The sequence below is a fragment of the Gouania willdenowi genome, chromosome 6, assembly GCF_900634775.1.
Source record: "Gouania willdenowi chromosome 6, fGouWil2.1, whole genome shotgun sequence".
In the NCBI taxonomy this organism is placed as follows: Eukaryota; Metazoa; Chordata; class Actinopteri; order Blenniiformes; family Gobiesocidae; genus Gouania; species Gouania willdenowi.
This window is the reverse complement of record NC_041049.1, coordinates 53,616,857-53,632,398: the sequence shown is the minus strand read 5'-3', so window position 1 is coordinate 53,632,398 and position 15,542 is coordinate 53,616,857. Positions and strand designations below refer to the sequence as shown.

The window sequence follows — 15,542 nt, the reverse complement described above, 5'->3', positions numbered from 1 at the left end:
ATTGTCCGATTTCTACACTTCAATCAATTCTCATGAACTGATGAGTAAAGAAAACATTTGCACTGAGAGAGTGAGCCACATAAAAACAGAGACTTTCTCGTAAACACATGTGTCACAGACTGTTTATTTGAATGTCTATACCATGTTGTGGCACACACATTTTTCGTATTTTATCAGCAATGTCATCCAAAAACACTTCATCAAAAAGGTTCTGGCCCAAAAGCTTAAATAGAACCTGTAAGATGTGTTTAATATATTACCGATAAGCAAATAATGAGCACATTTATAAAAAAAAAAATAATACAAAAAAAAGACACATGCACACATTTGAAGTACTTTTCTGAATAATTTTATACCTTAAAGGTGGTGAATTTTTTATTTTATTTATTATTATTAAATAAAGACAGCGTATGCCTCACAGATCAATAAATTGAAGATCATTTGCTTAAAAAAAGATGTAAAAGGTTGAAATTGCTGCTTGAAATTTGTTTCAATCTCCACTGTAAACACTCTGATCAGTGATATTGTTGTAAAAAGTTTATTGCATTGCATTGTGAGATGTGGAGTCCCATAGATGGGTGCATATAAGTTTTTATACATTATTTTTTGCATAATTATGCATATAAAAGCAAATTACATGGAGAAAAAAAGTGAGCCAATACAGCTTCATATGCAAGCAAGATATTAGCTAACATATTGTTATAGTGACAGGTGAATGTAGATTAAATTACATTCACCTTCTTTACATTTTTTTTTTCTTTTTGTTTTGGCTTCAAAGATTATGCATGGAAAAAAATGTTTAAACACATCCGCCTTCCCTCATGTGTCATGCAAAAAATGTTTTTCCTTCGCTTGAAGGCTTGAACATTAAGCTGGATCTGCTTTTGTGAAACGTGATAAAAGCTGTTTTCTTTTCACTTAAGCAAGTTGTCTTGGCTGTGTTCATTCTGAGAGCACACCACGCTCTGGAACAGGTTGTGTTTGATATACTGTAATTGCACTTTGGATGAGGTCAATGTATTAAACATTCAGATAGTCTGGGATTGTGGATCTCTTTGGCAAAAGCGAAAGAGTCATCAGCTAAAAAGAGCTTTTGATTTAGGTACCAAAAGAAATACTTGAAAAGGCTGGGTATCACACACATTGCTCATAGCAGCAAAGCGCTAACGGCACCACAGCCAGTCTGTATTCTGCTGAAAATGCACTGCCAGGCCAAAACAAAGGTTTCCATGGGATGTAATTAAAGCTGATATCCGGAGTTTCTGAGAAATCTATGTTTATGTATCATTCTTTTGAAATGCAAAACAATTCATAACTAGTCTTTTGCTATGGTCTACTGCCGGAGGTCGGTCATATACGTCAATGTATATACGTAAGTCCCACGTTCTTCTTATAGACCCCTATATAAATATAAAAATGCACGGTGATCGTCCAGCCAATAGGCTTCGACTTCCTGTAGCGGAGAGTGTCAATCAAAGTGAATGTGTGTGTGTGTAAACTATGCATGGAAGCCATGCTTAGTGTGGTCTCTACAGCACAGACCAGGTATGGGTTCTGTAAGATGATGTCTCTATAAAAACGTCATCCGTCTGTACATACTTTACGCTGAAGAGTGACAAAGTTTGAGGATATTTCAACCGGGCAACTGTCAGCACACAGCTATCACAGCTAGTATGCTAACGTTATTTTCTCTACTGTGTTGGATAATTGTGTTATGATGTCAGAGCAGAGAAGCTAACTAAAGAGATGGTTGTGTGTGTGTGTTTTGTGTGCGCGTGCGTGTGCGTGCGTGCATGCGTGCGTGCGTACGTGCGTGCGTGCGTGCGTGCGTGTGTGTGTGTGTGTGTGTGTGTGTGTGTTTGTGTGTGTGTGTGTGTGTGTAGGGCTTGCAAAGTTTCAGAAAATTAAAAAATTGAGACTAGTGACATGATGCATTTCGGCAAAAAAAAAATGTGTCCTTTTTTAACATGGCTTTGGCCTGTTTTAACATTGATTTATATCAATGCATGCCAGCGAAATCTAACCGTGGTTGGTTAGATTTAGGCACTAGGAGATATGGATTGGTTTTCTCGGTCAGTCAACCAGAGTTACTCGAGCTTCGGCAAGCCGTGAAGACCAAAGTTTATTATCACAAAAAAATAAAGTAGTAAAAGAGTATTGAATTAGGAAATATCAGCATCAGAAATGTCAAGTGTGGCATGTGGTGTGAGAATGCGTCAAATTGCGTGACTGTCACACTCAAAGGGTGAGGCTTGGCAGCTCTGGTGTGTGTGTGTGTGTGTGTGTGTGTGTGTGTGTGTGTGAGTGTGTGTGTTTTTTTATTGAAAACTGAAAATTTACAACAGGTCAGAAGTGTACATGATAAAAATATACAGAAAGGGGACAAGCAAGAATAACATATACAACATTGAAGGAGAAAAATTTAAATAAAATACATAAGAGTAAATCAGTAATCATTCAATTTCAAAAATACCATTGTATATTGTCACGGTCTGGATGTTTTTTTTTTGTATGAATAAGGGATATAGTTTTGAAATATTCTTTAAATTCACACAGAAAGCTTACAAAGAGGGGAGTAGATTTGTTGAACTTAAGTTTGTGAATATAGAATTTACCATATAAAACAAAACAGGTTTACAATGAAATCAACTTCGTTATTCTTATCTTCAAAATACATAATGACACATTTACAATGAAATTGAATATTATTAATCTTATGTTTTAAGTAATTTTCCATTTGAGCCCTAAAACTAATTGAGTGAATACAATAATAAAATAAATGTGAGAGGGATTCTGGTTCGTTATTACAAAAACTGCATTTATTGTCGATGTCTAAAAATTTGGAGAAATACAAATTGGATGGATAAATATTGTGTAAGATTTGAATATGATTTTCTTTAATCCTGTTTTTAAAACAAAATTTGTAAGGCAGTGTCCAAGCCTATTACCAATTAATGTTTGTAAAAAGGTTTCCCCAAAAGGCCTTTCTTCTTGGAGATATTTTCTTCTTTTCATAAAATGTATTCCGTATATGTTTGTTTGTGCACTTTCGGTCCATGATATTTAAACCATTTACCATTAGAAGAGGTTCCACTCTTACGGTTTCTTGACTTTTCATTAAATGGGATATACCATCAGGAAGGCTTTGGTTACGATGTTCAATTCTTTGCTAGTAACAGGAAACGATTTGATTAGGAGGAAACGCTCATAGCTTAGTAATGCTCCTTCAGAGTCAAAGAGATCACATATAAATAATACCTCGATCAACCCAGTTTTGTCTGAATATTGATTTCCTTCTGATCGTAATGTTTTCATTATTCCAAATTATAGATTTGTGTGGGGAGTGTAACATATTTTCCAAGCTAAAAGAGCCTGTTGATAAAATTTAAATAATTTTAATGGTAATTTGGCTATATTGTAATTAAAAGTGAGTACAAAAATGAAGACCACCAAGGTTGTTAAAGATATTACTTGGACTAAAATACCAGATAGAATTAGGAGCTTTGAGACATTCCTTTACCCATTTAATCTTAAAAGTATAATTCAAATCAACAAAATTGAACAGTTCAAAACCTTTCCTGCATCCTGAAAGTATATCTTTTCTTAAATTGTTCTTTTTGTTTTACCAAAAAAAAAATTCTTTAGACGTTGATTCCTGAACAAATAGAGATAAAGCAGGATATATTAGTCATGAGATACCTTCAGCTATCGCTAAGAGAATTCTTCCAAATATAGTCAAATCGTGTTGGAGCCACATGTTCTTAATATTTTGTGTTTTCTTAAGTCGGGGAAGAAAGTTTTGTTGTTGTCTAGTTATCAAGTTTTTTGTGACATCTATCCCTATGCTGAGATGTAAGCCAGATGCTTTGGAAAAATATTTAATTAATTGTATTGCTGGTTCAATGTGGCGTTTATCTTTTAAAAAACAAAACCGTATCATCCGCCAATTGTGTAATTCAAATTTGTCTTTGAAATATCGATAAACCTTTAATTTTAGAGCTATTTAGAATTTGTAATGAAAGGAATTCTGTTGTAATTAGAAAAAGAACAGATCTATTAACAGGGAATCGTTTGGAAGTGCTGGGGTAAATCATTAAGTTACTATTTATATCTTTGTAAAGCATTTTAACAATTGAAACTTTCCCCAAAACCCATGAGATCTAAAATCTTGTATATAAATGGATGTTCCAGAATGTCAAATGCTTTGTAGAAGTCGAGAAAAAACCATAACTGTCTCTGAGTCCACGTTCAGAATAATCAAGCAAATCCAAGATTAGTCTAATGTTATTACTTATGTGTCGATTTGACATGAAACCTGTCTGTGTTTCATTTATGATTGTGTGTGTGTGTTGGTGTGTGTCCGCCCTCACAAACACTTATTTCAGTTTAATAAGCTTAAGCAGGGTTTTAATGTGCTTTGTAGATCAACTGTATGTTTTTGTTTATTTTAAAAATCTGATTAATCGATTAATTTATTGACCGATTCATCGATTATGAAAATAATCGTTAGTTGCAGCTCTATAGATGATTATTCTGAATATGTGTTATTACTGTGAAGTGTGATATCATCATCAGCACCTATAGAGGATGCATTTACAATAGTTATATTTATTCTTTTCATTGACGGCTGCATTTCTTCACTTAAAAAATCTAATTTATGTGGAAGTAAGCCAAGTAATCAGATTACAGTACTTAGATTGAGTAATGTAAGGGATTACGTTCCAAATGACATTTTTGAGCATGTAAACTGTAATCTGTAACTGATTGCACTTTTGAAAGTAACCTTCCCAAAACTGGCCACGCATCACAACAGCAAACAGGTATCACTCTGAGCAGCATAGCATTAAAGAGGAGTGCCCCGAAACTCCAAAGCTTTTACTAAAAAACAAAAGAAAAGTCTGGGTACAAAGCTTGCGGATAAACGTCTTCGTGACCGCAACAGAATATATCTCGGAGGTGCTTTTTCTCATGGACAGTTAATAAACATTTTAATCAAACTACCATAAGTGCATTATTAGTGAAAAACAATACTGCACGTGTGTTGGTGTGTTGAAGGGGACATATTATGAAAAATCCACTTTTGCAGTTTTATTGATCACATATGAGATAACTTAAGTGTCCACCGGCACACAAAATGTGAAATAAATCCATCCAGTCATATGTTTGTGGTCTGTGTAAGTCTTATAACACAGAGAAAATTGCTCTGTTTCAAATTTTCTACATTTGTGATGTCACAAGTGAAATTGGGAAAAAAAATCCCCTCCCCTCCGCTGGTATCTCCACCCATGGGCTCTATCCCCAACCTGATGAAAACTTTTGCGAAAGTCCGCCATTGTTTTTCTCACTAGGAAAGGAGTGATGGCTACCAGTAAAACTAAATACAGAACTTGTCTGCTGCCAGTGCCGTGCCTCCACAGTGGAAGTACACAGTAGTGAATACACTATTTGTTCATGCGGAGGTGAACTCTGCTCTTGTGGTTTGTGCTCTTGTGGTTTGGCGCTTTGGTGAACCTGTTATATCACCTCGAATCGCAGATCTGACGTGTTTGTGATACAACTTAGCAGCTTAACACTCTGGTGAGAGTTTGAATGACTGCTGCTGCTACTGCTACTGAGACCCTAAGCACTGAGATGGACTCACTTACAGTATTTTACGGCAATGTGCAGGTTTTTTTTTGGCTGAAAACCATAACAACAGTGTGTGGATAGCAAAAAAAACAGCTTTGGTGATCACTGATCACCCTGTGAAAGAGCGAGACATGAAGTGAGTGAGCGCCCACTCATGAATATGCATAAGCAGGCCCCAAAACAACCCGATTTCAGAACTGCTCAGAAAGTGACTTTTCAGAGAGCTAAAACTCTGAAAAACAGGAGAGATTGGGAAAATAAACCTTAAATACTATGTTTTTGGGGTTCTTAGAACAAATGGAGATGGGTGAAAAATTTGTATAATGTGTAGTTAAAAGTAGAGCCCTGGCTTCTGGTACATTGGCAGAGGCAGGGGGAGGAAGTGGAGCTGTTTAGGAAGGGACATCTAGACTTTTGCTTTTTAATTTTCTCTCTCTTTTCATCCTCCGGATATTAGCTTTAAGCAATGTTTTTGCAATTTTGCTTGCAAATGGATTTACTTCTTTTTGCAAGGTGGTACATACATATCTAAATTTTGGTAGAGTAAAAGACAAAAAATGCCAAAAATAAACTGTTTATTATTTGCAATTAAAAAAAAAAAAAAAAAACATTTTTTATGATCAAACATCTGATAAAACAAAAAAGCTGCAAATATGCAACAATTAGTATAAATAATTCTCAATTTAAACAACATAAGCAATAATAATACAAATACAAGTGGATAAATGAAAGAAAGAAATCAACTATAGTGCAGCATGAAAAAATCCCAGTTGGTGCTGTCAGGTTCTTTTTAGTTTTGTTGTCTGTAGCCCTTGTGATCATCTTTTAGTTCTGTAAGTCTTTGTCAGTTATAGCAGTAGTTTCATGTTTTAACTCGTCTTTGTGTTCCCAGGTATTCATGCTCATTTCTCCACCTCCCAGTGATGTCAGTGTGTTTGGGTTGAGTGATTAGCTGCCTCATGTTTTCTACCCAAGTGTGGCCCGTTCCCAATCAAGCCTCCCCAACTATTTAGCAGAGTGCTTGCACATGGAATGATTGTTGGTTCAGTGTTAATGTTTTTCCTCCTTGGGTCGCCATGTGTTTTCCATGTTTAAAAAGTATAAATTTAACAGTTTATTTGACTAGATTAACTTTTTCACATTTCCTGTAGTAATACATTAACAGTTCAAACTTTTCTCCTTATCAGAATAATTCAAATTTAGGTGAAAAGTCCTTCGTTGTTGATTTTATTCCTACTTTGTAACAATCACATGGACTCAGCACATTCAGAGCATTGGCGCCACCCCTGGCCCCCCTTCTGCTGGTTTGTTTTGCTGGAGTTGCATCAAAAAATTCAAAGCAATCATGTGGCAACACAAAATTACAATCAAGTGGAAGAATATATCAGAACTCACTTGTCAGTTGGTGATAGCAACTCTGGTATGTTTTTCACACCCTACTGCAGACATACGCAACTGAATATATAGCCCAACATAGTACACACAATAACTCACAGTACACACAAATTGACAACAAAATACACAAAATGACAGACTGACACAGCAACCACATAAACAAACAAAATGAGTACAAAAAACAATAACACATTACAGAATCGCTCCAAAGACAAAAATGCACAAATTAACAAAAATGAATAAAATGACAGGAAAATACACAAATAACAAAAACACATTCAGTCCAAAAATGACAGAACCATTTTTCCCTCTGTATTAATGATCAAATTGGCCATTAATCTAATCCTGACATAAATGTTGATCATGTGACTCGGATCAGATACAATCACATTTGGCCTCTACTATGACACAGTTGCTCATGCCTGCCCTACTCTTATCATGCGAAACAAGATTTATTAACATTTCTTGTTGAATATTCCTTGGACTGTTTAAAATGAGCACAATCTATATCTATAGGCAAGAGAACATTGGTTCAATTCCTGTTGGTGGTGTTCAAACTTGGCTCTGTCATCCCCTGCTATAGATTGGCCTCCTATCCAGGGGGGTTTGCATCGCCTTACACCCTATGTCAGCTGGGATCAGCTCAAGCGACCCTGTAGCCCACATGATAAAGCAGGTATAGATGACTCTCCTATGATGACATACTTGATGGTCAGATGGGCATGATGATTGGTCACTGAGCAACAGGGGAGGGGCAAAAGAGCCACAAGTGACTTATTAACCAAAGGTTTCACATCTACTAGAATTTGATCTTCTCTTAAACAATACTCTTAACAATCATTGTTAACAAAAGACACAATATACTCACTGGGTTTTTATTTTGAATATAGAACATTCAGATAGAATAAGACATTCCAAAAGTAAACCAAGTTTCCACCTCAATGCTAAAGATGGTACAATTTTTACACTGTTTGTTTGTTAGTCTGCAGCAGGAATAAACAATAAATGGTTCATTTGGTCTGTACGTACCATTTCTGCGTCTTTAGTTCAACTCAATTACGCTCAAAATCTAAAGTGCTACATAAAAAAAAGATTGATATAATGCACTCGACTAAAATAAAACAGAGATGACTGATATAAACCTTGTTTTTAATGCTTTAATATAAGTAGTGTGTGTAAAGCCCTAAAAGTCATAACATACAGTATGACAAAAGTATTTTGTGCAGTTGATTATGTATTGTATTAAATCTATTGTATTGTTTTATTCTTTTTCCATTCATTCCTTTCATTTTGGTTAATATTGCTTTTTAGTGTGTTTACATTCCTTGTATTTGATCAACTCTGCTCTGTAAACACAACTTCACTGTATCGCCCTGACTTGGACTCTCATTCGATAAGGCTGGGTTGTCATCGTAATGCCATAAACTAGAGTCAAGTCTGGTTTTCCTGCATCTTCAGGCCAAATGAACTTATATTTCCTCAGCAGGGTCACCATGATGAGGAAGAGCTCCATACGAGCCAGAGCTTCTCCAGGACACATGCGAGGACCTGAGATGATTAAATCATAATGTCATGTTACATTGTAAGTCCATATCTGTAGTTACCATTCTGCCTATTTTTAACACCAAAGCAAACTCTTACCTGCTGAGAAAGGCATGAAGGCTTCCTGTTTGACAAACTCTCCCTGCTCATTAAGGAAATTTTCAGGGTTGAAATCATGAGGAAACTTCCACTTTCCCTCCTCATTCAGAACTGAGGTCAAATTTTCAATGATCATCGTTCCCTGAGGACAAAATGAACCAAAACATAGAATTCACAGGGGGTCTTCTTCATTGATTTCTTATTGTTTTTTTTTTACTGATTATGTACTTTGTCCTCACATTGGGAATTGTAAAACCCATGACCTCAGTGTCTTTTGTTGTATTGTGGAAGACGCTGAGAGGAACTATGTTGGCAATCCTCTGCACCTCATGGATCATGGCCTGTTGGAAGATGTCACGTTGTGTCGAATTGCAGCCAAGCCGATATGAAAGGTTTTTTGAGGCCAAACAAGTTTCAAGAAAAGTTTTTTTTTTTGGTAGAGAGAAGAATTACTTTGTGTGAGCTTTTATTTTTCACATTTTTACACATATCTGTGAAGAGATGAATTTCAAAAGAGCTGTAATGACCTGGACATAAGGCATGTTGTGTCTGTCCTCAAAGCTTGCCTGACTCTTCCCTTCCAAAGCTTGGTCTATCTCCTGCTGGCATCTTTCTAAAAAATAGACAGTGAAAGAATAATTTTAGCACTTTGTGATACAACTTAATCTTCACACGTTGATGAAAAATATGGTGCAAATTCACTGATACCAATTAATCATTACAGTAAGCATCTATAATCCTGTCATGTCAGTTGTATAAGTTCATAAAACCTTATCAGTGATTTAAAGCTGCAGAATGTAGAATCGTGAGACTAGAATTGAAACAATGCTCCTTCCTCCCCTCCCTGTTTTGAATCCACCAGCATCCACGTGAACACGCACGACAATGGAAATATTTGTTGAGACTTTGTCGCTAAATTCGGCCCTATTAGCAAGTTTTTTCTCAAAAGTGACTATTGGCAAATCTAGCAACTGTTTCTTGCGTTATTTAAGTTTTCTAATGTTTTAGAGACCCAAGCACTTATTACTCTATAGTTACTCTCCTCAATGTGCAATGAGTGCTGCCGTGAGCCCCTCCCATCCCAAAGCGCTCACAGGCGCTTAGTAGCCACCTTGGATATGCTTGTCCAAGGTGATTTATTCAGTCTTTTACCGCGGAGTCGGTCCCATCCGAGTAGGTTAGGAACTTTAGGGGCCCGCCCACTTCAATACATTTGAGCGAGCAGAAAGTGATGGTGCGAAGTCGTTGTTTTGTTTGTGTGTGATGCCATATTTAGTCTGCCCTTTCTCCGCGTTGTTGTTCTTTTTTTTACTTGCTTTGCTGTGTAAGGTGTTGTGCTATACGCCACAATCAGAAATTTTGGAACGCCCATCGAGTTTTGTTGAGGCAGTCGAGCGACCAATAGTAATACCAAAAACATTGAATTACAATATGCTCAAAGGTTATTATGCATTTATGACCAAATGACAGCAAAAAACTTGAACGGGACTTGAAAAAAAAGAATGGTGAAGTACCTTTTAAAATTAGCAAAAGAAAATCATTTTAAAAAGTGTGACACTTCTAATGCCTGAATTCTGTATCATTCTTGTTTGGGGCTAGTAAAGCTCTGACCCCAGGTGGGATAACGTTGGTTGAATATGGTCTCTAAATTCAGCGTGGAATGTGTATCAATCAGTGGGGGTCTGGGTAATCGCCTTGTGATGAAGTAGGGATTTCTCATGTGAAGTCTGACTTTACTGCTAATTTGGAAGACAAAATGTGTTTCATTTCTCTTTGGAGCAATATCTTTGGATTTTTAATTACCTTGTACATCTGGGTAGCACATCAGATAAAGAAAACCGGTGAGAAGGGTGTTAGAAGCTGTGTCAGTTCCAGCGTTATGAAGATCTATAGTGAAATGAATGAGTTGTTCATGTGAGAAAGTAGAGTCACCGCCTTTCTAAAAATAGAGAGTGAAACTTGTAAGACAAAATATCACAAGTAAAAATAGCATACATAAGATTTTCAGAATTTTAAATTTTGTCCTTTCTGGAGCAATTCCTGCACATACCCCTACCTTTTCAAGTTCATCCATGTAGCAGTCAACAAAGTCTCTTGGCTCTCCGGGTACTCTGTTCTTCAAGTGTTCAGTCACCAAGTTATTTATGAAGGTCCACATTGTCTTTAAAATACACATGCTCACAGTCATATAGTTGTCAGTTTTAATCTTGTTGATAACAATATTATGCCCTCCAGGATGTATGTTCAATATCCACTTGCTGAATTCACCAATTGGGTAATTATTTACCTAACAAGGTCAAAAGCCATTAAGGCTGCTGGCCTAGAGGAAAGCCTTACAAGTCATAAATGTAAATGACCTAATGATATAATAGGTCATATTATATAACCTGCAATGAAAATATAACAAAAAGGGGTTAGAAATTGTTGTATTTGAAGTCATAGTGAGAAGATTAACAATAAGTAAAATAATACAGATTATAAGTATGATTAGATGCATAAAATACATCCAAAAAGCTCTGAGTAATGCAAGTTTAAGGTAGGATAAGGTAGTATTTCAATCAAGCAGGAAGGCCAAAACTTGTTGTTTTCTTTTAATTCAGTTAAATTTTAGGTCACTAATGAAAGTTGGAAATCTTAATGCTGGGGTTACACAGAAGCCCGACATGTTAGGATTGCCAGGAATAATTTATATACGTGACAGAGTGCCTCACATTTCAATGCCACATATAATGCAAAATGAACGGTACGAGTCAGTGGAAAATTGTTTTTGATGCTTTGTGACGATCGGTCACGGACGTGGGTGGATGTTATTGCGCGCCATTGTAGACTGTATCGCATGTGGCCATACCTGTCTGTCATTGATCGATCTCGTAAGATGTCGGAAGCAAATTTAAATGAGTATACACTCTGAATGCTTTCACACTTTGTTGTGTCCCAAAACGGATCAGCACGGGGCGACACAAATGTTCACACACTGCTCCACGCTCTACAGAAACGATCAAATTTGTAGCATTTGTGGAATTTTTTTTGACATGTTAGAAACTTCTCCACCAATGCCGCAAATGCTATGCGCTGTTACAAACATTCTCCATTTAGTTTGCAAGTGTCAGGAATGTGTCACGAATCACGCAGATTTCACATTTGTAACGTGTCTGGGCTCTGGGTACCCCCAGCATAACTAATGCTATAATAGATACTTTTTGTAAATCCTAATTTGAATATATAGAATATTACTTGTGGAAGTTGTATTCATAAACTGCAATGTTTGCTGACAGCGTCAATACAACGTAATAGTTGACATTGACCTTATAGTTTGTGAAGGCGTCTTTGAAAGGAAGAGGCAGGTTCCGGATCATGGGAATGGAATCGTAGAGCTGTAAAGAAAATAGAACACGTTTTTTTTTAACGTTATTCCATACATATTTGTTTTATTACATCTATTGCTCTAATCAGACGGACCATAGCCCAGGCACCATTGGCATGCTTGGTATTCTCAGTAAGGCATCGGACTACCACCTTGATGAAATCGTCATCATACTCGTATCGTGTATTAAAAAGAACCTGGCAGATGATGTTGGAGGCTGCGTTATGAAACATTACTTGGGGACTTATTGTTGTTCCTGTAGAGGAAGACCAGAATGACAAACCAATGTGTTAAAACAACAGTATCATTGACTTGATTTGAATGAACCCAAAAACAAACTACCAATGCTGTTTTCCAGAGTCTTAAGGATGTATTGAATCTCTCCATGAATTATGTCCTCCATTGATGTTTTGCCCATTCCAAAGTTTCTTAAGGTTATCACAGCAAAGCGTCGATGCTCCTTCCAGTTGGCGCCATAATCTACAAACATCACCCCTACAAAAGAAGACAACTTAAGTATTTGGCAGTTTGTTTGCTTTCGATTTATTTATATTTTTTTACTTCACATTGCAACAGAACTCCCCGTTTTATTGTGCTCATTGTTTTGTGTGTGCGCCAACAAACACTGGCAATAAAAGTATCATGATTAAAGGACCGCATCGTCAAGTTGGTGAAAGTATTTAATACCCTGCAAAAAAAATTAGGCTTAATGTCCAATTTCCAATTTTAAATTACCAGTACCTTTTCCATTAATGACATCATTGATATAGATTTTTTGAGGTCTTCCAGCAAAATCACTTCCTTTGGTAACTATAGCCTCCTTTATAGCCTTGAATCCATTAAGGATCACTGTAGGTCTGGAACCAATGAAAATACTGTAGACATCACCATAATGACTTCTCAACTAAAATATAAACAAAAAAGACAAATACAATTGGTTAATTTTCAAAATACTGACTAAATATATAAAAGGACATTATTATAAGTATATGTGTCTGTGATAACAGTGCATAGACTACTAACAGTGCTACTTCGTGTAAACTGGCAAAGATCTCATTCATGATTACAATATTTTCAATACCTGAATATTCTAAAGCAAAAACTATAATAAGTGAAAGTCAATGACATTTGATGTGCTCCACATACACACGATTGACTAAATCTAAATGTACTCAATCATGGCTGATTCTACTGGATAGTCTGGCTTTTTAAAGGTTTTTACATTGAAGGCCATTTGTCATCCTTGAAAGTCAATCCCCTATTGTTTTACTCCATCTAAATTATATTTATTGAAAAAAATAAAAAGCCTATAGAAAAATAAACCGGTAAACATTACGTTAGCCCCATACTGACACACTCACTTTACAAAGAAATAAGACGGGATTGTGCAAAAAGTAACGAAACATTGGAGCTGAGAGAAGAAAGTCGACTACAGAGTTTTCCAAGGTGGTGGTGTAGGTGACATTTTGTGGGATTTTTCACGGTTTATCAGTTAATCAGTTAAAAGTTACCAACATATCTGGCAGTGCAGAGCCGACGGCTTTGTAGGAGAGATGCTTTAAACACTGGCATATTGTTGGATGGAAAAAGTAAGGAGGAGGCAAATTCAGGGAATTATTAAATAATTCATTTTGCATGCTTGGTTGGTCAGTTTGACTAATTAACTGTATTTGAATAGATCTAGTAACACCTGAGATTGCAACAGTGAGAATTACAACGCAGTGTGCTGATGTATAAAAATATTACCCTTGGGGGTTATCTGAATGAAAACAGCATTTGATTTGTGCAGATTTTTTATACAATATATGCCAAATAGACAATTGTTCAATTTTTATCTTATTATCCTATTATATATCCTTTATCATTATGTTAGTTTTTTTCCTCACCTTGTCAAAGCCTTTCAAGGGATCACTCAGACTCAGCTGCAGAACGTTTCCCACTACTGGTAAAGCCAAGGGTCCTGGTGGAAAGTTCTTGGGCCTGCGTGGCTGAAGTTTAAAAATAAAAAAGCAAATGCAAATGCACACAATGATTACAGAGATTAACATGTTGGATATTGTGTGTGGTGATGAAGTGGTTTCCTTGTGGAACTGTTTAAAAAAAGAGAAAACTCTTTCAGCTACAAGCCCAACCTCCTGTTGAGCTGAAAATGGTCCAAAGAGCTCTCTAATACCGAGTCACATGACTGCAGGGATCAAATCGAAATGAAAAGGCCATCCCAGGTCATGTGAGGACAAAGCCTGGTCCCATCTCTCTGCCAAGAAAGCATTTTTGGTAGAGAAAAGGAAAAATGCCAAACACAAGCTTGTTGTCTGTTTTGAATCGGCAATGACATCAGCAGTTTTTGGTTCATGAATTCTCTGCTAAAAAATTTAAATGCAAATGCTGCAAATATGATAATCAAACAATATTAACAATAATAATACATGTGAAAAGATAGATATAACTATCACTATAGTACAGCAAACAATAGGTATAGGTTATATGTCACATTAAAGGTGGAAAAAGTTGTGAAATTATTTATCTTGGTGTCTTTTTTTCACATCACAAAAACCTGGCATTTGAACAGGGGTGTGTAGACTTTTTATATCCACTGTAGATGGATTGACATTTTTAATTATTTTAACGATGCAGCAGTAACACTTTGCTTGTGTATTAAATTAACTTTTTCACATGTACTGGAGTACAACATGAACAGTCTATTTAAGAAGGAAGTGAACTTTTCCACTTTTACTGGAGTAAAACATTAACAGTTCAAACTTTTGTGTTTAGTCCCATTAATTTAACTTAAGGTTTAAAGTCCTTTTTTTCTTTTCGTTTTTTTGGTCCTACTTTGCAATACACTAGTCCTCAACCACTGGTCCATTGACCATGTGGTATCGAGTTTGTATATTTTGCTCTAATCTCTTATGATCAGCTGTTGGTTTTGTGTTTTAGTTCACTCTCCATCTCTGTCATTCTCATGATGTTGGTCTTAATCCAGCTTTGATTCACGCTCCTGATGTTTGCACCTTTGCAGTTTGTTTTCACTGGACACGCAATTTCAGAAACAGTGAATTGCCTATGAATTTTTAAAAGTGCAACTGAAAATGTATTTTATGCCTTAACAATTGGACTTCAAAAAACAGTCAGTGTACTGTATTTACATCAGATATTTGTTTCGACCAGCAGAGGGCGCTGGTAACCTAGTGGTCAGTTAGCAGACAGAGCTAACAGAAGAATATGACTTTTACAGATATTCAAGTAAAATTATAGATATTCTTTCAGTGCTAAAGGGGTAAGGAATCATTTATGAACATGTTTATGAGTAGTAGACGATTCCACTCGTCGCCTATGCTTCTGGACGAATAAATTATCTTCGATATGATGTGTGCTGTTGTATGTATCAGGCATTTTCTTCCACGCAACTTGCTTACAATGAGCTGACCAATCGTGGCAAGGTCAGGTCCAACGTCACTTTCTAGGTTGCCAGTTTGTAATTACAAACAAATGCATGGCTGGATAGATTACTGGA

General features: G+C 36.2%; 1 protein-coding gene across 2 annotated transcripts; it reads right to left on the bottom strand.

The window, feature by feature from the left end:
* Positions 1-7,884: 7,884 nt before the first annotated feature.
* On the bottom strand, positions 7,885-14,166 carry LOC114464852 (cytochrome P450 2F2-like). Of its 2 annotated transcripts, none has more exons than XM_028449474.1 (11): positions 13,915-14,166; positions 12,770-12,932; positions 12,371-12,523; positions 12,124-12,284; positions 11,970-12,038; positions 10,715-10,825; positions 10,468-10,603; positions 9,192-9,277; positions 8,904-9,005; positions 8,665-8,806; positions 7,885-8,571 (listed from the first exon to the last, which is right to left on the bottom strand). In XM_028449474.1, the coding sequence occupies exons 1-11, from the start codon at positions 14,074-14,076 to the stop codon at positions 8,384-8,386; spliced, it is 1,473 nt and encodes a 490-aa protein (XP_028305275.1). In that variant the 5' UTR covers positions 14,077-14,166; the 3' UTR covers positions 7,885-8,383. The 2 variants fall into 2 exon arrangements, with proteins under 2 accessions (XP_028305275.1, XP_028305276.1); XM_028449475.1 differs by having other exon boundaries at positions 10,721-10,825.
* Between the last annotated feature and the right edge of the window lie 1,376 nt (positions 14,167-15,542).

Excerpts from the sequence above, each read along its gene's own strand:
- LOC114464852 (XM_028449474.1), bottom strand. The coding sequence starts at position 14,076 with ATGTTAATCTCTGTAATCATTGTGTGCATTTGCATTTGCTTTTTTATT. Across the intron at positions 12,524-12,769 it reads TGATGTCATTAATGGAAAAG|GGGTGATGTTTGTAGATTAT; the intron begins GTACTGGTAATT and ends CTTCTTTTGTAG. Across the intron at positions 9,278-10,467 it reads GTGCTACCCAGATGTACAAG|AAAGATGCCAGCAGGAGATA; the intron begins GTAATTAAAAAT and ends TCTATTTTTTAG.